A 22,279-nucleotide genomic window follows, 5' to 3' on the forward strand; every position below is an offset into this window, starting at 1 on the left:
GTTTTGGGGATGATGGGAGCTTAGTCCAAGACCATCTGGAAAGCAGCATGATGGGAAAGAAAGGATTAGGTCTTTGGGGTTAGGCTTAAGCTCCCGGTGTGGAAATCCCTCCACAGTCATGAATCTCGCTCACTGTGTGACCTCAGGACAGTTGCTCTCACCCACCCCCCTTAACAGTCCCAGGCAACGGTTCCCCATCCTCACACAGCTGCCTGTTACCTCAGATTTCCAGAACTACCTGCGGACACAGACCGGCAACACAAACACCATCAATATAATCATCTGCACCGTCGACTACCTCCTGCGTCTTCAGGTGAGAGCTCTTACATCCCAGGTAGGTCGGGCTTGCCCAGGCAGAGCAGGTCTAGCAAAGCTTCACAAAGCCCAGCAAGAGCTGTGCTTCGCCCACCTGAGCTGTGGCAGCCACCGGAGAACAGAACTGCATCACGGGGTTCCTCTGTAGTCTGCTTTTGACGCGGAACTCCAAGTCCACCACAAGGCGGGTGCACTTTGCCCATTCCCTTAGGCATCCTCAAGGAAATAGCATTTTCCTTGTGATCAGAGGCACTCTGCCCTCGGCATCAGAATATTTGAAAACGGAAGGTGACAACCATACAGCAAGAGTTAACACGTACCATTTCTCTGCTCCTTGGGGTGCAGCTGGTAACCAACCACTAGGCCTGTCTAGGCCAAAACTCAAACTCAAAGCCTACATCATAAAATAGGAGGGACTGAGAGTCAAGACTGATAGGTTGCATGCTATATCTGAGGTTAGCATCTTCATATTTTTTATCTCCTTACACTAGTGCTTTTTAAACTCTGGTTTTAAACTGAAGTTCTAAAAGTGTGGCATTGTGCTTAATGACACTGTATTTGCAGGCCTTCATTGTGAATTTCCCAGAGCGCTTTGGCTGTTGACCCCTGTAGAAATGTACTAAATACATGTGCATGCACTCTGGCTGCAGATGGCATTGTTTGGAGGATCCTGAAATGGGGCAGGTCAAGTCAGCTTTTGATTTCTTCCCTCTCTTTCAAACACCCAGGAATCTATCAGTGATTTCTACTGGTATTACTCCGGCAAGGATGTGATTGATGATCAGGGTAAGCGCAACTTCTCCAAAGCCATGGCCGTGGCCAAGCAGGTCTTCAACAGCCTCACTGAGTACATCCAGGTATGCAATGGGCCCCTCTCTTCACTCCAGCCGTTGTTCTATCAGAACACCTGGCCCCTCTGGTTCACTGGGTACTTAATGCAGTACGGAACTTGGTGTCAGGAGGGCAACAATTCCTCCAGAGCTCCCCCCCCCTGCCCCACACACTCATACAATCCTCTCCCAGCCTGCTGTGCACAACTGGTACGCAGCCACTCACCCTGGTTTTTTGTTCTTCTGCACCAGGGGCCATGCACTGGGAACCAGCAAAGCTTAGCGCACAGCCGGCTGTGGGACGCCGTCATCGGCTTCCTCCACGTCTTTGCCCACATGATGATGAAGCTGGCTCAGGTAAAAACAAAGGCAGAAATGAAGTAGAAAAGGGTAGGGAATGTCTCAGAAGTCTTTCTTCAGGCCTAACATGAGCACTGGCAGAAACAGGGAACGTGGACCTTGTGTGCATTCAAAAAGCAATACCACGTTTACTACTGTGACGCAGTCTTGTGTGGTTCGCTGCCCTAAAGTGCCACAGCCCAGGCATCCACCAGCTGCGAAGTGGGAAAGAACATGATTCTGCACATCATGTGGCCAAACTGTTGAACATGAAAGTCAAGCTACAGCAAAAGAATTTGGGAGTCAAAATACAGGCCCGTAGCAAAAACTCATAGTTCTTGGATCCAGTACTGTACTTTTGGCACCCATCTTATCAAAGCAATAGTCACACTTTGTCAACTTGCTCACCTCCAAACTAGAGTGCACAAAGCTAGATCTTTGCATATTTTATAGCTAGACTCTTGAATCTGGAAGCTGAACAGGGACAACAGAGTAACCCACGGTTGGGGGTGTCCTGCCAAAAGTAGGAAACCAAATGGCTCCATAGCACAGCTTCCTATACAGGCAATTTCTATTTTTACTTTTTATTTTGCCTCTGCAGGCAAACCCCGAAAAATCTTAGGCAGCCAACAGTTAACCACAAATGGTTCTACCGGTGTCTCTGCCAGTTTGACATGCAGGCTCTGACTTGTAATGACTTGGTCTTTAGGATGGGGGCGGGGGGCTTCTTCCTGCAGCATAATGCCCCAGGGAGGGAGGGAGGGAGGGAAGCTGCCCAGAAGCGCAAGGGAGGCGCCTGGGAAGGAGGGGATGGGGGGTTGCGTGCAGGGTGGGCTCCCTTTGGTGCTGCGCTAACCCGCCCCAGGCGCGCCTGCTCTGTGTCTTCCCACCCCAGCGCCAACTCCCACCCTCAGTAACAGCATTAGGCCTTCCTTCCCAGAAGGACCATTTTTGTATTTGACCATCTGGCCTTCCTTTATGCCCTGACCTGCTGCTGCCCGGCTTCAAATGCCTCCCTTCTACCCAGAAAGCCGCTGAGATCATTTGGGGACAGTTTGGATGCTCCCTCAGAGGCCGGTCCGGTCCTCTGGGCATTTCTGAGGGAAGAAGACACAGGTAAAAATAGGTGCCCCCTGCTGAAGCATCACAGATTCAGCAGACAGGCTGCAAGGGGGCCACCCTTGCGTGGTAGTATCCTGATCTCAGCTGGATTGTACCGCTGTCTCCTCAGCTGACGTCGTTCTGAGTTTCAAAGAAAGGAAGAGCAGGAGAAAGGAGGTGGGGGGGGGACACAGCTGTTCACGGGTGGGACCCGCATGGCCGGCTGAAGGCGTGTCCCGTGGCTGGAAAGACCGGTTGCCACGCAAACTCTTCATGCGGCCAGTGGCCCAGCTGAGCAGCCCTCTGTGGCCCAAACCACCAGCAGCGGCGAGGACAGGAGGAGACGGGAAGGGCAGCGAGGCGGAATCGGGTCCATAGGCAGTGCCTCTGTTGCGCCGAGAAGGCCTCTTTCCATTTCGGTGAAAATAAAGACCCGGGTCCTACTTTTTGAGCATAGGGAGGAGGAGGCTGGGAATTGAAGGCTTGCCTGTAGTGAGTGAGGTGGAAGAATGTAAGAAACGGGATCGGTGGGGCCCCCCTCCAGGGTGCAGAGCTTCTGGCTAGTGGAAAGTTGTGACCAGCGGAACCTCGGCAAGTCCCCTGATTTTTCTGCCCTTCACGTGGCGGATTCTTCCCCTGGAAGAACTCAAGTAAATGCAAACATGGCTTTCCTGCCCAGTCATTCCTCACTTGTCACTTGCACACCCGTTTTCCCCGAAGAAGGAGGGCATCTAATCCAAGCCGAAGCAATAAAGGAACATGCCGGATGGTAAACCTGGCAAAATACAAAAATGTTCTTAAAAATGTTTCTGAATAACATTTTTATTCTGATGTGTGACAGATGACCCAACCCCCAGGACTTCGAAATGGCGTAAGAACCTTTTATGTAGTACATGGGCCATCTCACGCCAGCGCACTGGCTGCTCCCTCCCTCCCTCCCTCCTCTTTTAATTTTCCTTCGCTTTTTCTTTTCTCCTCCCACATACATTGCTCTTCTCTTTCCCTTCCTCACTGAGTTCCTTTACTCTATTCTTTCATCAGACCAGACCAATTTAACAACCCCCCTGCCCCAAAAAAACATCCGTGTACTTCAGCCTTTGGGGCTGAATTGCGATCTAGCCTCACCCCTCCCTCCTGCTGTCAGATAAACTACTTAGATGCATTCAGAGTCTCCTTCCCTTGCATGTATGACTAGGGGATGAATACAGCACAAGACTGCCTGTATGTCATGTGAAGCAAACTTAAAATTCTGCACTGATGAGGAAAGCAAGATTTTTGCAATCTGGAGAAAGTCTGTGCATTGGACAGCTTTTCATAACTGTGTCTAACAAAATTGATGCATTTTTGCATTTTTCAAGTAAGTTACTCTGCACAGTTTTGCTGGTCTTGGGGAAGATGGGCAAGAAGATAAGTGGGAAAGTGAAATCTGTCCCTGAGATCTGCCTCCATTATACGATCACTAAAAGTCTTATTAGCATATGCCCCCGTGGAAGGCTCTTTCCTTAATATCTTTGTAGCTATGTGGACTTGAAAGTTTATTTTAAGACTGCAGAATTCTGGTGCACCTGCAGAATTCTGGTCTAAACACAACCTTGGTGAGCCACCCCAGAATTCAGCATTCTGTCTGAAGCTGTGCCTGGGAGCGGACTGGAGGGTTTTCAGATTACCATTGACTGCAGCTGCATCATCTCCTTTTTACATCTCTCTTTGAAGCTACTGTTGCATGTCTAGGAAAGCCAAATGATGCTTTGGAGAGCAAGAGAAGTTCAGGCATATCTTGAATTTGTTGGAACTGCCAGTTAATTGCTCAGGCCAGAGGCATCAAGCCGCCTTGAACTAGATAAGCATTTTTCTGGCTGCTCCGGTCCCCCAGTGTCTTCCAGGCTGCTGGCTGTACTGTTAGCTTGTGGGCACCTGCAGCAATGACTCTGGAGCACAGCAAGGGCAGGCTGGCTGCCCCTTTGAGCAAGTTTCTGCATTGTGAGCCTTTTGGCTATTGGGCAGCATAAAAATGAAAATAAATAAAATAACTAGAGATGCCAGAGGAATCCAAATGAGTTAGAATTGCTATGAATCCGGCTCATGGATTCTGCAGCAGACCAGTTTTTTCCAAGTTGCATGGATTCCAACGTTGCAGGCTATTTTTTTTAACTTTTCTGGAACTATACACAAATGTAGTTGTACAAAACTGCAAAGAAAAAGACCCTACTGACCAAAAATGTGCATTTTTCTCTGTAGGTTAAAGTGTTAAAAACAGATTTTGAGGGGATGTGCACATCTTTTTTTAATTTTGAGGGATATTTGTGCAAATTGACATTAATACAGATTGGTGCTAATGTGCATTAGTTAATGTGGATCAGTGCATTTGCCCATGTGCACATAGGAATCAGCACAAGTAGAATGACATTTTCCTACAAAAAGCCAGATTTTGTCAATGGGCAGGTGATAGGATTAAAGATATCTGACAATCCAGGAAACTCAGAAGGATGGATTTAACAGAAATGTACACTCCAAATTGTTTCCACCTGATTTCACTACCTAAGTCCCTACTTTGAGACTTCTGGCCCCTGTAAGCCTGGGAGACCCAACACACAGAGTTGGTATGCAACTCAAGACTTTTTCCTTTTCTACATGCTTGAAAGAATATGGATTCACCCAAAAACTAGGCACAAACATTTATAGGGAAAGCTTAAAGGAATACCTTATCATCTTAATTCCCAGACCATACCTCAAATATCACGGTCACTTTAACTTGCCATGTTAGCCTTGGGATAACAAGAGCTATTCCTGCAAAGTGTTCCCTTTTCTCTTCCACTGGGATTATCCCTCAAAATCCCCTCACCGAATTTGGCACTGTTTCTGCTCACTGTTTCTGTTCAGAAAACCTTGCTTCTACACCCCCAGTGCCCTAAACCCCTGTTTGCGGGAGGATCGAGGGACGACGGAGAAGCTTTTCCCAGAGCTGCTGGCAAAGAGGGATTCTGTGGTTGGTCTGGTCTGCTTCCTCTCTGGGCCTGCGTGGCTGGCGCTGTCCCCCAACTTCCTCCTTTCCTGTTCCTTTTGCTTTCCATGTCCCTCCCTCGCCCCCATGCATTCCAACCACCAGTGTTAAGGGTGTTGTCAAAGGCCCCAAGCTTAGCTGTTGCTTTGGCTTGCTGGCTCACGCCCCATCCTAGCCAAGTATGTCACGCCGCAAACATTGGGGGTGAGGGGGGGGATCTGCAGATACACACAGGGCTGAGAGAGGTTGTTCCATTATGCTTTTATGCCAGTTGGGGGTTAGTTAAAGCGGACAAGTTCCTTTTCAACATTCTGGTCTCCAAGACAAAACCAGGGCTGCTGCTTCTTGCACTGACGGTTGTCACAGGGGTTGCTACCGTCCACACTTAAACGGGTTCGTGGTCCTTCCCTCTCCCAAGGAACCCTGGGAACTGTAGTTCTCTCGAGGGGGTCATGATCCTCACCCGACAACAGTTGCCAAGGTCCTTTGTGTCAAACCAGGATAGGAATGCGCTTATTGAGTCTGAGCCTGTGTCATGGATGTGCTCCGGATGTTAGTTGCCCGAGAAAGGAGCAGACGTGGAGGGTGGGGGTGAACTCCAGCCCTTTCTTCTCAATGCACAAGGAGGTGAGACCAGGACGGGAACGAGATTAGAGCATGGGATGCAGCTGTGGAGAGGGACGCGCATAGGGATACTTCCTCCCCTCACCAAAATCATTTCTTTGTTGCGCTGCCCATGAGGAGCATTTTCGGAGTGAATCCTACCCTGAGGTAAGATTGGGTTCCTCCTCTCCAGAGAGGAAAACGCCCGCCTTTGGCAGTCCCAAAGACTTGGGATAACTCTTCAGTGAAAGAGCTTTCCCCCAAAGTGGATACAAGGCCAGAGGAGAGGCGGCACGGCCCCCTCACAATGTGGGAGGGTGGCTCCCCCCCCCCATGTTGCAGTGATAGCGTCTTTCCATAGCTTGCAGAATGGATCGCCCTAACCTGGCCTCAGATGCTCATGCCTCCAGCCTGGGCACAGACACAGGCGCTGCACCATCTTGGGGGTCACTGCTGGGGGGTTGAAGGCTGTGCCAACCCCCCCCCCCAAGCTGAGAGCTGTCCCCTGGTCTCTGTGGAGTTACACACTGGCTCTCCCACACCTACGTATGGCTTGGCGTCCCCTGCCTGGCTGAAGCCTGCTCGTGTGGCGGGGTAATGAGAGGCATTTGACACACTGACGGGTGAGGAGTGTGAGCAAGACGGGGAGCTGTGCATGTAGGCCTGGGAGAAATTCCCAGGGAAGGAGGGGGGAAAGGGGGGTTTCGTTCCATCGTACTCAGTCGGTTGTGCTTCCCTGTGGCTTCTAGGATTCCAGCCAAATCGGGCTCCTGAAAGAACTGCTGGATCTGCAGAAGGACATGGTGGTGATGCTGCTGTCCTTGCTGGAAGGTGAGAGCTGTGCGGCACCCAGGTGGCCCTTGGCTGCGTGCGCCACACTGGCTTCCCAAGGCAGAGCCACAGCCAGTGGCTGCGGGCACGGCAAGCTCTTGGGCTCAGCCCCTGGACTCTCCAGGCTCACGGGCCTCGGTCAGGGCTAAGGACTGAACTGCTCTCTGAGAACTTCTTCGAGGGGAATCCTAGTAAATCAGCCTGTTTCCAACCTGATGCCCTGCATATTTATTTGTTGGATTAGTTTGGATCGAGGTTGTGTCTCAGCCAGAAGTCCCGTTGAACATCTTAAAGAAAATGTAGGTTGCTGGGGACAGGGTCTCTTCGACGGATGTACCCCTGTTGCAGAACGTCCTTCCAAGTGATATAAGATTGGCTCTGTGTTTGTTTTGCCTTAAAGAGGTCACTAAACCCCGCTTGTTGAATGCTGCCTGCTCAGTTGTAATGTTGCTGTCTGGTTTGTTTGTATGATCCTTAGGGATTGGGCCCACTTCTCCTATAAAAAGTTGTGGGATAAGATTCTGAGTCAAAGAGGTAGGGCCAGAATCCACAGCTGTGATGCCAAGGCCACAAGGCCCAGAAATAAGCCAGGCAGTTGCTAAGAATCAGAGTTTCATGTTCTTTGAGAAAGTTCAGTGAACGTATTAATGCTGTGGGCGGCAGGGTGGGGAAGGACCTAAAATCTTTCATCTGAGGAAACAGTGTCAGGGTAAGAAGGTGGACCAGTTGGGAAAGGTCAGACTCTCCAGGCAGCTGGCACTTCAGGATGTGACTTGCAGGTGTGGATAACAGAAGATCAGAAGGATGTGACTCGAAGGTGTGGTTTGCTTCTTTTCAGTTTTGGAAGGGTGGAGGGCTGTTCTGTTTGAAAGTCGACATTCATCATTAAGTGGCATTTCCTTAACAGCCAGTATTCTAATTTTGCTTGTTTCTTTTGTTGCTGAGTTTGGTCTTTTACTGTGCAAGAGCAAAGAGGGAAAAGCCAGTGCTCCATCCAGACCTTAGAAGAGCCATGAAAAAGTTGCTGTTGATCTTCTGCTATCCCAGTTCTGTTTGTTCACCCAGTTGCCTGTATCCATTTCCCACTTATGAATGAGTAGCTCTTCATTCTTTCTCATACATATTTCTTCTCTGCTTATTCGCTTTCCTAACTTGTCGCCTTTATCTCCTCTGTATCTGCTCAGGAAACGTGGTTAATGGTACCATTGCTCGGCAGATGGTGGATATGTTGGTGGAATCTTCCAGTAACGTGGAGATGATTCTCAAGTTCTTTGATATGTTCTTGAAGCTGAAGGACATTGTAGCCTCAGATGCCTTCCGAGATTACATTACAGACCCACGGGGCCTCATCTCCAAGAAGGATTTCCAGAAGGCCATGGACAGCCAGAAGCAATACACACCATCTGAGATCCAGTTCTTGCTCTCTTGCTCTGAAGCCGATGAGAATGAGATGATAGACTACGAGGAGTTTGCCAGCCGTTTCCAGGAGCCTGCCAAAGACATCGGCTTCAACATCGCTGTGCTGCTGACCAACCTCTCCGAGCACATGCCTCACGACAACCGGCTCAAGACCTTCCTGGAGCTGGCAGAATGCATCCTCAACTACTTCAGTCCGTACTTGGGCCGTATCGAGATCATGGGCGCCAGCAAACGCATTGAGCGCATCTACTTTGAGATCAGTGAGACCAACAAGGCCCAGTGGGAGATGCCCCAGGTCAAGGAGTCCAAGCGGCAGTTCATCTTTGATGTGGTCAATGAGGGGGGCGAGTCAGAAAAAATGGAGCTCTTCATCAACTTCTGTGAGGACACCATCTTTGAGATGCAGATTGCAGCACAGATTTCGGAGGAAGAGGGGCAGGGGGAGGAAGAAGAGGAGGAGGAAGGAGAAGGGACAGAAGGTGGGGAAGCTGAGAAGGCAACAGCACCGTCAGAGTCATCCTCGGTCTTTGGGGAGTTTGTGGAAAGTGTCCTGAACTTCTTCCGCCTGTTCACTTACCGCAACGTCCGCCGGCAGTTCCGCAAAATCAAGAAGATGACCATCAAGGAGATGGCCATGGCCGTGGCCACCTTTGTTTACACCATTTTGATGGGCATCCTCTTCTTCTTCTATAACGTCTTCAAGGGCATCTTCCTTCTCATTTGGAACACGCTCTTTGGGGGTGGCCTGGTGGAGGAGGCCAAAAAGATGACGGTCACTGAACTGCTGGCCAGCATGCCTGACCCAACTCAGGATGAGGTGCATGGAGATGTGGCCCCCTCAGAGGAGGTAGAACAGGTGGCGGAGGAAGGGGAAGAAGTGGAAATAGTGGAACCTGGCAAGGAGGAAACACCTGCTGAAGTTGGGGACGTCTTCGACCTGAAGAAAGAGCACTTCCGATCCTTCGCACCTGACGCACCTGGTGGGCTTGGAGATATGGGGGACACAACTCCAGTGGAACCTCCTACCCCTGAGGGATCACCCATCCTCAAAAGAAAACTGACAGTATGTTTCGGACTTGAGGGGTATCTAGCTGCATAGAGGCTGGAATTCTTGGGATCTGCCAAGTAGGGACAAGGCCCAGTGTGGACAGAGACTGCAGAGGGTGGGAAGCAAGAACGTTTTGGGGAAGCTGAATCTACAGCTGGATGAAGGTGCAGAAAACCAGGATCTTTGGGTTTGTGCCCCAGTTTTTGTAGGAAAAAAGGAGCCCTAAAGAATTGGAACCTAGGAAATTGCCTTGTATCGAGCCAGAATGTTGGCGTATCCAGCCCTGTATGTGCCACAGATGGGCAGCAACTCAGTAAAGTTTTGGACAAGATTCTTTTCCAGCCTCCCTGGAGAAGCCGAGGAGGCACCTGGGGCCTTCTGCCTCCAGAGCAGGCTGCCGCCCCCCCGGCCCTCTGCTCTGGGGGTGGAAGGGGAAGGCCAGGAGTCTTCTGAGGAGGCCCCGGGCCACGTGCTTGGCCCAGCGTCTGCACCCTTTGCCCCCTGCTGCCCAGCCGGCCCAGCAGGGAGCACTTGTGGGGGCAGCAGTGGCGGCTTCTCCTCTTGGCATCATGGCAGGGCAGCCGACATCAGTGCTGTAGTTCCACAGTATTTCACGCGGAGGTGCTTTCCTGAGTGTGAAATGGAACCAGCCGGTCTCTGCCTTTGGGGCCACGTGCAGCCAGCGAGGGAAGCGGTGCTGTGAACAGGCACTCTTCCCGCTGCTCCGGTGCCCTCGCTGACGGCACCTCCCCAAAGCAGCTGACGGCTCAGTTTGCCACCGGTGTCTGCTACCCACACTTTAATTATTTGTCCATATTCTTGTCACTTTCTAGGTAGAAGGGCAGGAGGAGGAGCCCGAACCTGAGAAGGTGGAGGAGCCTTCCGTGGAAGCAGAGAAAGTAGAGTGAGTGGAATGCTTTGGGGGGGTGGGGGGTGGCATTTAGGCATAACACTGGCATACAGTGAGTAAATTAACTCACAGTTTGTTGCAACATATGTTGTGTATGTTCCATGACCTCACAACTGATTATAGGTTCCAACATTGTGTTGTTTTTTCAAAACGTCTTTCAGAGCTACAGTTTTATTACTATGTTTTCATTGGTCTTGTTTTAAAGACATTGTTTTATTTGTTTCTTTGTTTTATCTTTTGTTGTTTGGCACTTCAAAACCTTCCTACTGGAATATGGAGTGTTATGTAAATCTTGTACATAGATAGATAGATAGATAGATAGATAGATAGATAGATAGATAGATAGATAGATCTGTGCATTTTTAAAACTATGATTAACGTATAGTGACTTGGTTCAGACATCATGTAGCAACCTCTGATCAGCTTGGTCAAAGGCTGAATACGCAAAACAGCCATGGAACATGTCCAGAGTGTGCTGCAGCAATTCCTGGGTTGATTAACCAGGACTTCCTGCTGTTACATGCCGAACACGTCAGAAGGAAAGAGACAGAGCACACACAAGGTTGGTTTGTAGTGTTCTTGAGCGCATGCCACAATTCCACAAGAGCACAGAAAAGCCACAAGACGTGGTACTAGCCACAGAATCCTCTTTCCTGAGCATCTCACCTTTTATCTATATGCTTGTGAAGCAACAAGTTTCTAGCCCTTATGCCTGGAGTGATCTGAGCTGGGGTGCTGAATAGGATTCCAGTTATTGGGAGGCAAAGATAGCAAAATTCAGAAATAAATGTGCAAAGTAAGAGAGAAAACAGGCATATTTTCGTAATTTGTATGGGGTGCAGAATATGGGTACTTCCTGCAGGAAGTGGAATTTACATAGGACTTCCTCCCTTACCTTAGACAATTAGGGGAGAAGGTGGATTTGAACCAGGCTTCTCATGATATCAAGGGTTTCTTCTCCTGCAGCTGGGATGGGGAATGAGACCCCTTGAGGCTTCTTAAGCTGACCCAGCATCACAGCTGCCCCTTTTCTTTATCTCTGTCTGATAGGACCTTTCTCTGGGCCTGGTTCTAGCACAGTTTACAAATTACCATTAAAACAAAGGATAAAAAAGAAAGAAGTCATATAAATTGCAGCAATCTGCAGGATTGTAAAATGCCTAAAATATGGATACCTGAGAGACCTAAGCATGTTTTGCCAGGGGCCTAAAAGAGAACCAACCTGCTGTCCTGTGTGGGGAGGATGCAGAGTGATCCTCTCTCTGGTTGCCTCCTCTTAAGGAAGCAGGCAGGGAGAAGGGCCTGGGCTGAGAGGCGGGGGGCGATGGCTCACGATTTCTCTGCCCCTTACCACTTGCAGTGCTGAAAATGGGGAGAAGGCAGCAAAGGAGGAGGGAGAAAAGAAGGAGGAAGCGCCCCGGCAGGACGAGCCGGAGCCGCCAGCCAAGCAGAAGAAGGTGTCGCAGCGGGAGAAGCAGCAGCCTGAGGAAGGGGGCTCCGAGTTTTGGAACGAGCTGGAGATCCAGAAGACAAAGTTCTTGGTAGGGCAGCATGCCCTCCAGAAGGGGAGGGCATCTGCACTGCAGACTTCAGCTGGGTCAACAGCCACACCCCTCCTTCCCCAGGGCACCCTGGGAACTGTAGTACTGGGGAGGGGTCAGCTTGCTCCCCAAGCCATGGTTCCTAGGAGAAGCCAGCTGAACTGACACAAGGCTCAAGCAACACAACTAGCACTGATTCACACACAAAGAGCAGAGCATTCCGAGACGAGTGTGCGAGCGACAGATCTAGTAATATCTACATCCTTCCCACTCTGCCATTTGCTCCACTTGCCCAGGAGGAGGTTTAATTGGAGAGTCTGTGCCCAACGGACTGTTCAGGAAGTTTGCCTGGTCCTGGAGTGTGGCTTGTCATAGCCAAAAGGGAGTTCGGCTCTGAGGATATTGTGTATTTATCCACTGAAACCGTTTTGAGACCTGCCTTCACCAGGGCAGTGCGCAAGGCACTCATGGAATTCAGCGTGCTAAAACGCAGGACACAGTAGGCTGGATCCAGACCCAGACCCAGAGCAGACCTTCAGAAATCGATGGGCTTCAGTGGGTCATGATTTTAATGGGTCTACGTTAAGTATAAGTACATTTGGATCCAGCTCAACAAAACAGTATCATAAAAACACATGAGCAGCAGAAGAATGAAATTAGTTAACTGTAAATGTTGAACCAGTTGGGCAAATAAATAATTCCTGACCTGATGCTAAAATTCTAACCTGGGGGAGGGGGGCATACTCCTTTGTCACAAAGGGTGCATTTCCTTCTTCCATGAGTCCGGCTCAGCTGACATTCTCAAGTGGGCCTTTGCGTTTACGGCAAACGTAGCCCCCTGACCTGCTCTGATGTTCTCCACCCTCCTTTCAGAATTATCTGTCCAGGAACTTCTACAACCTCCGCTTCCTCGCCCTCTTCCTGGCCTTCGCCATCAACTTCATCCTGCTGTTCTACAAGGTACGAGAACTGAAACTCTGTTGAGAGGGAAGCTGGGGAATCAGCGGATGGGGTGGGGATAGGAACACCCAAGCGCTTCCATTTCTCTCCAGCGTTTTGGAAGGGGGAGCATGAAGTAAACTCCAGCAGTTAGGGAAGGCCGGAGGAGGAGACTGTGCCGGCCTTTGGGAGTTGTGGGAGGGCACAGCAGGTGTGGCAGGTTGTGGCCAAGCATTCTGGAACCAGAGAAGCCGGGCAGAGCCTGAGAAGAAGACACGGGGCAGGGAGGAGGACATGGCACAGAAGAGGCAGGCCGCTGCTATGGTGGCTGAAGCAGAAGGACAAACGTGGGTGGAAGCCAGCGTTGCTGCGTCCACTCGCCAGCGCTTCGGCTTAGTGGATGCACCGTAGGACCAGGAACTAGCCAGCCTGCGCAGCCCTGGCTTGGGAAGGGGAGACTCGCCGACCTCCTTTCTCGCTGTTGTTTCCTTGGCCCAGGTGTCAGACACGCCACCAGGCGAGGAGGAATTTGAAGGCTCCGGGTTCGAAGGAGAGCTGGATGCTGGCTCCGGTGCGGACTCTGGCTTTGGCGGGGAAGATGACGGCGGAGACGGCAACGGGGACGAGGACGACGAGGACAGCATGGTTTACTTCTTCCTGGAGGAGAGCACGGGCTACATGCAGCCGGCCTTGCGGATCTTGGCCATCATCCACACGCTGGTGGCCTTCCTCTGCATCATCGGCTACAACTGCCTCAAGGTGCCGCTGGTCATCTTCAAGCGCGAGAAGGAGCTGGCCCGCAAGCTGGAGTTTGACGGCCTCTACATCACGGAGCAGCCGGAGGACGACGACATCAAGGGCCAGTGGGACCGCCTGGTGCTCAACGCGCCGTGAGTCCCCCTGCAGGGCAAGGCTAGGAGCGGCTGCTCCCCCAGGCGGCGGCCCTCTGCTCGGGAGACGGGAGGAGCTTTTGAAGCAGCTTCGCACGGTGCCGGCGGCTTAAACCCCAGGTGTTGGGTAAAGCCATGGAAAAGCCACTGGCGCACACAGACGTACGGCCTGTGATACTGGAGTGCCACAGTGGAGGAGCAAGTCCACCCCGTTCAGAGGCCCCGTGGCCTGGGCGAGGTGGAAGTAGCATCCAGTCAGCGGTGGATCATCCCAGCCCCCATGGATTTGGCCAATCCTGTTTCTTTTGGCATCCCTCCCCTCATTTTGGTTGTGGGTACCACATTCGCTGAGTGTGGGCCAGGCTGGCTTAGGAAGGCCCTTTGGAGAGAAGTCGTCTGGAAGAGGGAGGAGAGGAGGGAAGTACCTTTATGCAAAGAGGGGACGGAGGTGTTCAGAAGTTGTTCTAGTAGGACAGAAAGCCGGAAGGCAGTGGGACTAGGGGATTACGCCCCTGATGGTTTCTCTCTCTCCCCCCACCCCATTATGTCTCTTTCCAGGTCATTCCCAAGCAATTACTGGGATAAATTCATCAAGAGAAAGGTGAGCTCGTCTTGGATGGAGAAACTCGGATGGTTGACAAAATCTGGAGTCTTATTGGCTGCAGAGGAACAAAGATGACTTTTTTAGCTGCAGTTTGTCCGTCCGTCTGCCTGCCTGCCTGTCCATCCATCCGTCCGTCCATTCAGCTCTCTTGTCTCCCTTCTCCAGGTGCTAGATAAATATGGCGACATCTATGGACGGGAGAGGATTGCAGAACTGCTGGGGATGGATTTGTCCAGTCTGGAAATCTCGGCGCAGAATGAGAAAAAACCAGAGCCAGACAAATCTTTCCTTAGTTGGTGAGGAGGCGCAGCAGAGCCAGGGGCGCGGCAGCACTGGGTGGGGGGCACTGGAGGTGGCCTCAGTGCAGCCAGGCATGGCGGCAGCATGGCTGGGGTTAAGCAGGCAGAGGGGGCGCTCTGAACGCTGGCACATTTCCAGCCTCTGTTCATTACGCTCAGGGGCTTTGCAGACATTGTACAACCGGAAACATGGATTTATCTCAGAAAGCCCACTAGGCAGAGAGCTGGGCTAACCCTGGCAACCTCACGGCTCTGCGTGTGTGTGTGTGTGTGAACTCGGGAGGATAACAACATCGTGTTGTTTATATTTGCAAGTATACATATGCAGCAGCTTAGGTGAATTCCTAGCAACGTGTAGCGTGTGGATCAGTGCACTTTTGTATTGTGATACTTGCTGCATGTATTCCAGGAGGGCAGAGGTGTTAACTGTATGCACAGGAACTGTCTCCTTTTCACACACTCTGCAGAGGCACACCTGGGACTACTGCCGAATGCAGCTGCTGAGCAAGGGACATGCGGCCCCTCCGAGGCTGCAGTCCAGCAGGCAGTGCCTCGCGCCCTTGAGTCGCTGCACGGGAGACTGGCCCCTGTCCGGTGCAGAGCAGGAGGAGCGACCTTCATCTCCTGCCCCCTTCGCTCTGCATTTTTACTACACAGCTGCTTTTGGCCATCTAGCAGAAGGGGACAGGACAGCTTGGGGGTCTCCTGCCCCACCCCCTTGAAACCCCTTTTAACCCCTCTTTGAAGCCGAGTTTCTGACCTCAGAGTGCAGAGTGGCGGCAGCAGCTCCTTCCATGCTGATCGCAGGGTGGGAGGAAGGGAAAGGGGATCCAAGGGCAGTCTTCTCCCTCTGAGGTCAGATCTCTGTTTTCAGCGTGGATCCTGGTGTATGAAGTGTTCTGTAGTCTCCCAGAAGATACCTTGGGGCCATAGAATCACTTTCCTCATGAGGGAGGGAGAGAGAGAGAGATTTGTTGCACAAACATAAGTTTATCTCCACTTACTGTTCACAAGCTACATTCTTAAGTCATTTTTTGCAACAGAGCATAAAGCAGCGTCAACATGTGCACACACACAGAGACCCACACAAACTACCTCCTCATCCTTCTCCTCTCTCTCCCTCAGGGTCACCTCCATTGACATCAAGTACAAGATCTGGAAATTTGGGGTGATCTTCACAGATAACGTGAGTGAAAATATGCATGGACGGAGGGTGGGAAGCTGGTTGAGGGTAGGAATTGAACCACTAACATAACCTCCATTTATGTGACTTACTGCTACACCTGATGATGCTACCAGCTAAAGGGAGATGCCAGGGATGGCTGGGACTCCACCACCACCTCAGTTCCTTTGGGACTGTAGAGCCTAATTTTAGGATATAGGGTAATTTTCCCAGAATAAATACTTTGCACACTGTATGAGTTCCACAGTTTGATATGCTCTTTTGAGCAAGCTCAGAATTTGCTATTCCATGTAGAGGCCAGCATCCCATGAACAGTTTAAGGTTCTTAAAAATGTGACAGGAACCTTGCAGTCTCCTCTCCTCTCCTCTCCTCTCGCGCCTGCAGTCTTTCCTGTATCTCTTCTGGTACATGGTGATGTCTGTCCTCGGACACTACAACAACTTCTTCTTTGCCTCCCACCTCCTGGACATCGCCATGGGCGTCAAGACGTTGCGGACCATCCTCTCCTCCGTCACCCACAACGGCAAGCAGGTAAGGCGAGCAGGTCAGGGCAGGTAAAGCGACAGCTCAAGAGGAGAAACCTGTCCTTTGGTATGGTGAACCTGGACATCCGACTGGGAATTTTCAGGAGGCAAATAGCCTGTCCCCCTCCCTACTTCCACCCCGTTTCCCCTGCAGATTAATCTCTGCCTCTGGGGGTTCCTATCACGTGCATGGGCCCTCTTCCCTTTTCCTTTCCCCCCGTTTTTCTTCCCTGGTCCCGTGCCCCCCCCCCCCCCCCCCTTCTGCTCAGCAGTCTTAGCTAGCCCATTTGCATGCTCACAGGGGAAGGGAGAGGAGGAGGAAGATGGCAGTTTCCCAGCAACCACAGAGCCTGCTCATCCCCGCCTGCTCATAGAAAAGCTCCACACTTGCATGGCTGAAATAGCAGTTGGATAAGAACTGAAGGGGCGCAAAGCAAACCTCCCCCCCCCCATGAGCCTATACAGAACGGCCCGTTTTATCACACAGGCCAATGACCTCTGACTAAGAGGCATTGAGGGACCAGCCATGCATGCCCCGTGCGAAGGCTGAACTGCGCCTGGCACACCAGTGCTTGTCGGCACAGCCCGAGAGGCGGCTCTTGCTGGGGAGCCGTCCTACACATGCCCTTAAAGGGAGCCGTTATACGGGTGAGATTATGGCGGCCACCCCGCTCCACCCATGGTTCCTCCAACAGAAGACAGGCCTGTGGCTCCGTGGTAGAGGCCTGCCTTTGCAGGCGGAGGTTCAGGCCTCATCATCTCCGGGTAGGGCTGGGAAAAACTCTGCCTGAATCCCCAGAGAGCCACTGCCAGCCAGAGCAGACACGCCTGAATTGGATAGGCCAAAGGTTTGATTCTGTGCAGAGCATCTTGCTGGATTCCTCTCTGCACTTGATCAGTGTGCCTGCCCTGAGGGTGGTGGGGTGGGTGCCCACATGGCTGCGCTAAGGGCCGAAGAGGAGCCCTGCCGCATCAGGCCCAGGGCCCACCCCCCGAGGCCACCTGTTCCCAGAGCGGCCAGCCAGGTGTCCCTGGGAGGCCCCAGGCTGCCCCCGCTGCTCTTTCCCAGCCAGTGGTGCTCAGACCCGGGCTGCCGCTGATGCTGGAGGCAGCCGGCAGCCTTCTCCCCGCCGCATCTCTCGAGCGCAGTGAATGCCACCTGCTCTCTTCGCAGCTGGTGATGACGGTGGGGCTGCTGGCCGTCGTCGTGTACCTGTACACGGTGGTTGCCTTCAACTTCTTCCGCAAGTTCTACAACAAGAGCGAGGATGAGGATGAGCCCGACATGAAATGCGACGACATGATGACGGTGAGGCAGACCGGGGGGTGCAGGGGGCGCTGGTGGCTGGGAGCCATGTTTAGGAGGAGGCCTTGCTTCCCATGGCGAACGTGCACGTTCCTGACATGCCTCTCCTGAGGGGCACCCTGCACGGATGAGCCTTCCGTGCCATGCTCAGGGGCCGGGTCCAGGTTGCACTTCAGCGATTCCAGGGGTGGAGGGCCTCACTGGGCAACGGGCTCCATCGTCTCAGGTCGTTTCATTAGCACAGGGAACAAGGCTGAGACGCTTTGAGATGGAATATCCTCTGTGCCCCCCCCCCCCCGTTCTCCACCAGTGCTACCTGTTCCACATGTATGTCGGGGTGCGTGCTGGTGGTGGCATCGGAGACGAGATCGAGGACCCGGCGGGCGACGAGTACGAGCTTTACCGCGTCATCTTTGACATCACCTTCTTCTTCTTCGTCATCGTCATTCTGCTGGCCATCATCCAAGGTGAGCCTTCCACCAGGACAAATACCCATTTGTCCTGCATTTCTCCCATCCGTCCCCGCCCCCAGCCGCCGGATCCGAGGTAGCACTTAAGAGCGGGAGAGGAGACCTGAGGAGTTCAAGGCCAGGCCTTTGGTGCTCCGGGTGGGAGCTGGGAAATCTCCAGCACGCCGCCTCAGGATCTCTCGGGGCTCAGTTCTCAGTCCTTGCCACTGACCGTGTTACATCCTCACGTGGCTGCCCCATCACACTTGGCGTGGCAAAGGGCACTGCATCCTAGAGACTCTTGGGGAGCGTGTCTGAGGAAGTCTGGTGGTTTTCCTTGACTTTCTCTGTCGCCCCTCCACTGGTGCCAGCGTGCCCCGAGTTGAGCCAGCAGGCAGACATCTGCTTTCAGAACAGGTCAACATGGTTTTGGTTTTGTTTTCGGCTAAGGAAATGTGCACAGAAATCAACCCTACTGTGCCACAGTTTGCATACATTTCTGCAAATGTGTAATTTGTCCAGTGTTGTGGTACCTCATTGGGTGTCACCTGGGGCTGCATGGGGAGGCCAAGGCAGAGTGCACGCATATGCTGAGAGAGGCAGATGCTTCCATACTTCTCATGTTAATGCTACAAGAACAAGGAGGAGGGTCCTGACTCACCTTTAACAAGTGGGCCCTGATCTGTGCAATTTTGTAATTTGTGCCAGTTGTGTGAGAGATGTGCAGTTTTCAGTTTCAAGTTTGCCAAAAGAGTTGAGCAACCCCCACCCCACCCCTGGTTCCACCTGCTTTTTGGCCATCAGGTTGGAAGCGTCTTGAAAGCCCATCGAGCTCAAACGGCACGGCTGTTCGTCACCCACCCTTACGCTTTGCATCCATCACCAACTTCTAGGGCTGGGCCCGGGAGCCTTTGCTGGAGCCCCTGAATTTCCTTTCCTCTTTCTTAGCTTCTCTGTGACCTCCCCGCTCTTCTCTGCACAGGTTTGATCATTGACGCCTTTGGGGAGCTGCGAGACCAGCAGGAGCAGGTGAAGGAGGATATGGAGGTAAGTGGAATCCAAAGCTCTTCTACCTGTCCTTCCGAGGCTGGGACAGCGAGCTGCCCACTTGGATGGAAAGATTAAAAACGATGAATGAAAATGATAGGTTTCCCCTGGTGATTTAAGTGAACTCTAGAAGAGCCTTCCCTGAAAGAGGCCCGCCTTCACGTTACATAGTATTTCTCCATTGCTGAAATGGAAAACGGACGGGGAAGGCAGCCAGCCAGCCTGCAGCTGCAGGATAAAACCAGTGCGGGACAGTGCTAATAGAGCTCCGGGAACTCCTGGGTCCCAATAACTGAGAACTGTTTGGTGGTAGGGGTCTGACAACACAGGGAATCACTGCCAAGCGGCCCAGATGAAAATATAGACAGGAAGCCTAATATGCTGGAAAGTTTTCATATTATTCTTTACTAAGCAGCTGGATAGAATCCTGCCTGTGGGCTTTTCCCCTTCTCTTGCCACCAGCAAAAGAGCCAAAGGAATCTACTTTTAAAATAAAAGCTGAATATTCAGGACTTGGGCATGCTGAAGGGTATAGCTATTAAGTCTATACATTTTGTAAATTATCAGGTGCCTTTCACGACTGAATTGGTTTTCAACTCCAGAATTTTCATTTGTTCTCACTTACATAAATTTGTACTTCCAAACATGTAACAATTCCTCCCCCATTTGCATTTTCATACTTAAGCTTATGGAACGGGATGAACATTTTTGTTGTTTTTTATTTTTTAATATTTTATGGATACATTGGTGTAAAATTACAGGGAAAAAAAGACCTTAAAATCCATGGAATCTGTGCAATTCAAGAAAAGCTGGTCCTTGCAGACTCTGCGGGTCAGTTTCATGGAAATCTAAACTAATATTGGAGTCTGCCACAGATTTTTCCAAAACCCAAAACTTTTCCTAAATTTTTGCACGTGGAGGGGAACACAAGTGGTTCACTTGGCTTTGGAGCTGGAGATGGTGGAAGAAGCAGGTTGGTTTTGGGTGGGCCACGACGGAGGAGCCCGGCCCCACCTCTGGCACAGCCGTGCTGCTTTTTCTCATGGCTGTTTCTTTCCCGACAGACCAAATGCTTCATCTGTGGAATCGGCAGTGACTATTTTGACACGACGCCCCACGGCTTTGATACCCACACGCTGGAGGAGCACAACTTGGCTAATTATATGTAAGCCACTGAACTTCCTGGGGGAACTTCTCAGTGGGGCCCCAGGTCCTCCGGTTTGGCAGCTGCAGTTCCACCTCTGCTGGTTTGATGAGGGTGCGGGGCATTCCTGGAGGGCAAGTTCACACGTGCACATGCTGCTCGTGCGGCCGCGATGGTCATCTGACTGTGGGAATGGCCCCGCTGGAGCAGTGGGAGGAAGCCATCGAGGGCGGGTGCGGCGCAGGCGCAAGTGACCCCTTGACGTGGCGGCCAGGGCGGGCTTGTCCAAATGCAGTGGAGAGCCGAGGGGGCGCTTGGCCCGCCGCACCCTCCACTCCACTCCACTCCGCCGCTCTTCCCCTTGCAGGTTCTTCCTCATGTACCTCATCAACAAGGACGAAACGGAGCACACTGGCCAGGTGAGAGGGCCAGGAAAGGGGTGGCCGTCCCCGGAGAGTCTGCCTGCCCGTTTAAAGGCATGGGGGGTCCACAACTGGCAGCCCTGCATTAAGCCCCCCCCCCCCACGCCTCTGGCCCGGCAGGCCGGTTGCCGCTGCTCGAGCGACAGGCTTGGGAGGGGAGCTGGGGTGGGCCGGAGCCCCGGCCGCCCCAGCCAGAGCCAGGTCAGGAGCCCTCTGCCCTTCGCGAGGGCAGAGGCAAGGCAGGGCGGTGTCCGCTGGAGGCCGCACGGCGTGCTGACTGCGAGGCCCCTCGGGAAAGTCAGGGGTGGCCCCCCTTGGCTGCACGCCACGCGGCCGCCTCCATGGCTGGCTCCCCGGCAGGCGCGCCCCCCTCTCACCCACCTCCCCTCTCCCGCTCTGCCCCAGGAGTCCTACGTCTGGAAGATGTACCAGGAGCGCTGCTGGGACTTCTTCCCTGCCGGCGACTGCTTCCGCAAGCAGTACGAAGACCAGCTCAGCTAGCCACCTCCTGCCTTGTGCCCTGGGCAGCAGCCCGCTCCGTCGCCCGCCTCCCCCGGCCTTCAGCGGGAGGTGGGCGGCAGTGGGGCAGAGCCGGGGGGAGGGTGGGCTGCCCTGGCTGCCCGCCGCCATCGCCATTTCTTCCGCGTCCTGCCGCTACCCTGCCTCTCTGCCCCCTTAGCCAGGCCTGGAGGGACAAGCGAGGAGGCGAGCGACCCTGCTCCCGGGAGACACGGCCCAGTGGCTCTGGCCCCGCGGGCCCTCTGCACCTGGGGCCGCACGCCCGGCCAGTAACTCTCCCCACCTGTTCCCCCTCCCGTGGGGGCGCCCGTGCAATACTTCCCTTCCTGGGTCAAAGGGCCCCCCATTTCAAGTGCCTTTTAGAGACTCTTCCCCCGAGGGAAGAGGAAGGGCCTGTTTTGACTGTGGGAGCAGATGCTGTTTCAGATGGACGGGGGGGGGTCGTTTTGCTGCCATCCGTCCGTGGTTTTGCAGGGACTCTGTACGTGGGGGAGCACAGGAAAGAGATGCCAGGCTTCCAGTCCAGGCCCCACGGGGGAGCCAGCAGCGCCTGCTGCCGCTTCAGGAGCCCTCGCAACGGTGCCCTTCCTCTAAGCCGCGCCTCATTCGCTGGGCTTACGTTCGTGTCGTGGGCTTCCCTGGGTCTGCGACTCCAGTCTGGAGCCGAGGGGGAGCGCCCACGACCCGCTCGGCGCGTCTGTATGCGCCGGGCACCAGGACGGGCGCGGCACCACACTCCAGGGAGTCACAGCCCCTTCCACTCCCGCCTGGAACTTCCCGTCCACCCCCCGCCCCGTCTGCTGTAGCACCAGATGATGTTCTAAGCCAGGCCTGTTCCGGGGACGTGTGTGGGGGCGGCTGTGCTTTCAGGCCCCTCTGCCCTTCTCTCCCTTCTGCCCCAGCTTGGTTCCCTGCCAATAAAACATAGACTGCTGCAACTGGCCGGTGCCTGGGCGTGGTCCTTCTGTGTTGCCCACACACACTCGCGCACACACACACACACTCCCTCCAAGC

The 22,279-nt window shown here is 53.0% G+C and overlaps 1 protein-coding gene across 1 annotated transcript in view; it reads left to right on the forward strand.

Moving 5' to 3' along the window:
• Positions 1-21,293, forward strand: part of RYR1 (ryanodine receptor 1) — a 110,091-nt gene extending 88,798 nt beyond the window's left edge. Inside the window, exons 86-104 of the mRNA XM_044434928.1 lie at positions 225-313; positions 1,044-1,172; positions 1,398-1,502; positions 6,939-7,020; positions 8,205-9,502; positions 10,321-10,391; positions 11,758-11,938; positions 12,812-12,898; positions 13,376-13,767; positions 14,326-14,368; positions 14,537-14,667; positions 15,796-15,856; positions 16,239-16,385; positions 17,553-17,687; positions 17,995-18,151; positions 19,116-19,180; positions 20,245-20,345; positions 20,692-20,743; positions 21,152-21,293. Coding sequence (XP_044290863.1) covers positions 225-313; positions 1,044-1,172; positions 1,398-1,502; positions 6,939-7,020; positions 8,205-9,502; positions 10,321-10,391; positions 11,758-11,938; positions 12,812-12,898; positions 13,376-13,767; positions 14,326-14,368; positions 14,537-14,667; positions 15,796-15,856; positions 16,239-16,385; positions 17,553-17,687; positions 17,995-18,151; positions 19,116-19,180; positions 20,245-20,345; positions 20,692-20,743; positions 21,152-21,247 — 3,422 coding nt within the window. The 3' untranslated portion in view covers positions 21,248-21,293. The remainder of the gene's footprint in view (positions 1-224; positions 314-1,043; positions 1,173-1,397; positions 1,503-6,938; positions 7,021-8,204; positions 9,503-10,320; positions 10,392-11,757; positions 11,939-12,811; positions 12,899-13,375; positions 13,768-14,325; positions 14,369-14,536; positions 14,668-15,795; positions 15,857-16,238; positions 16,386-17,552; positions 17,688-17,994; positions 18,152-19,115; positions 19,181-20,244; positions 20,346-20,691; positions 20,744-21,151) is intronic.
• Positions 21,294-22,279: the final 986 nt, after the last annotated feature.

This window comes from Varanus komodoensis, unplaced genomic scaffold (assembly GCF_004798865.1).
Source record: "Varanus komodoensis strain SLA01 unplaced genomic scaffold, ASM479886v1 scaffold29_1, whole genome shotgun sequence".
Classification (NCBI taxonomy): Eukaryota; Metazoa; Chordata; class Lepidosauria; order Squamata; family Varanidae; genus Varanus; species Varanus komodoensis.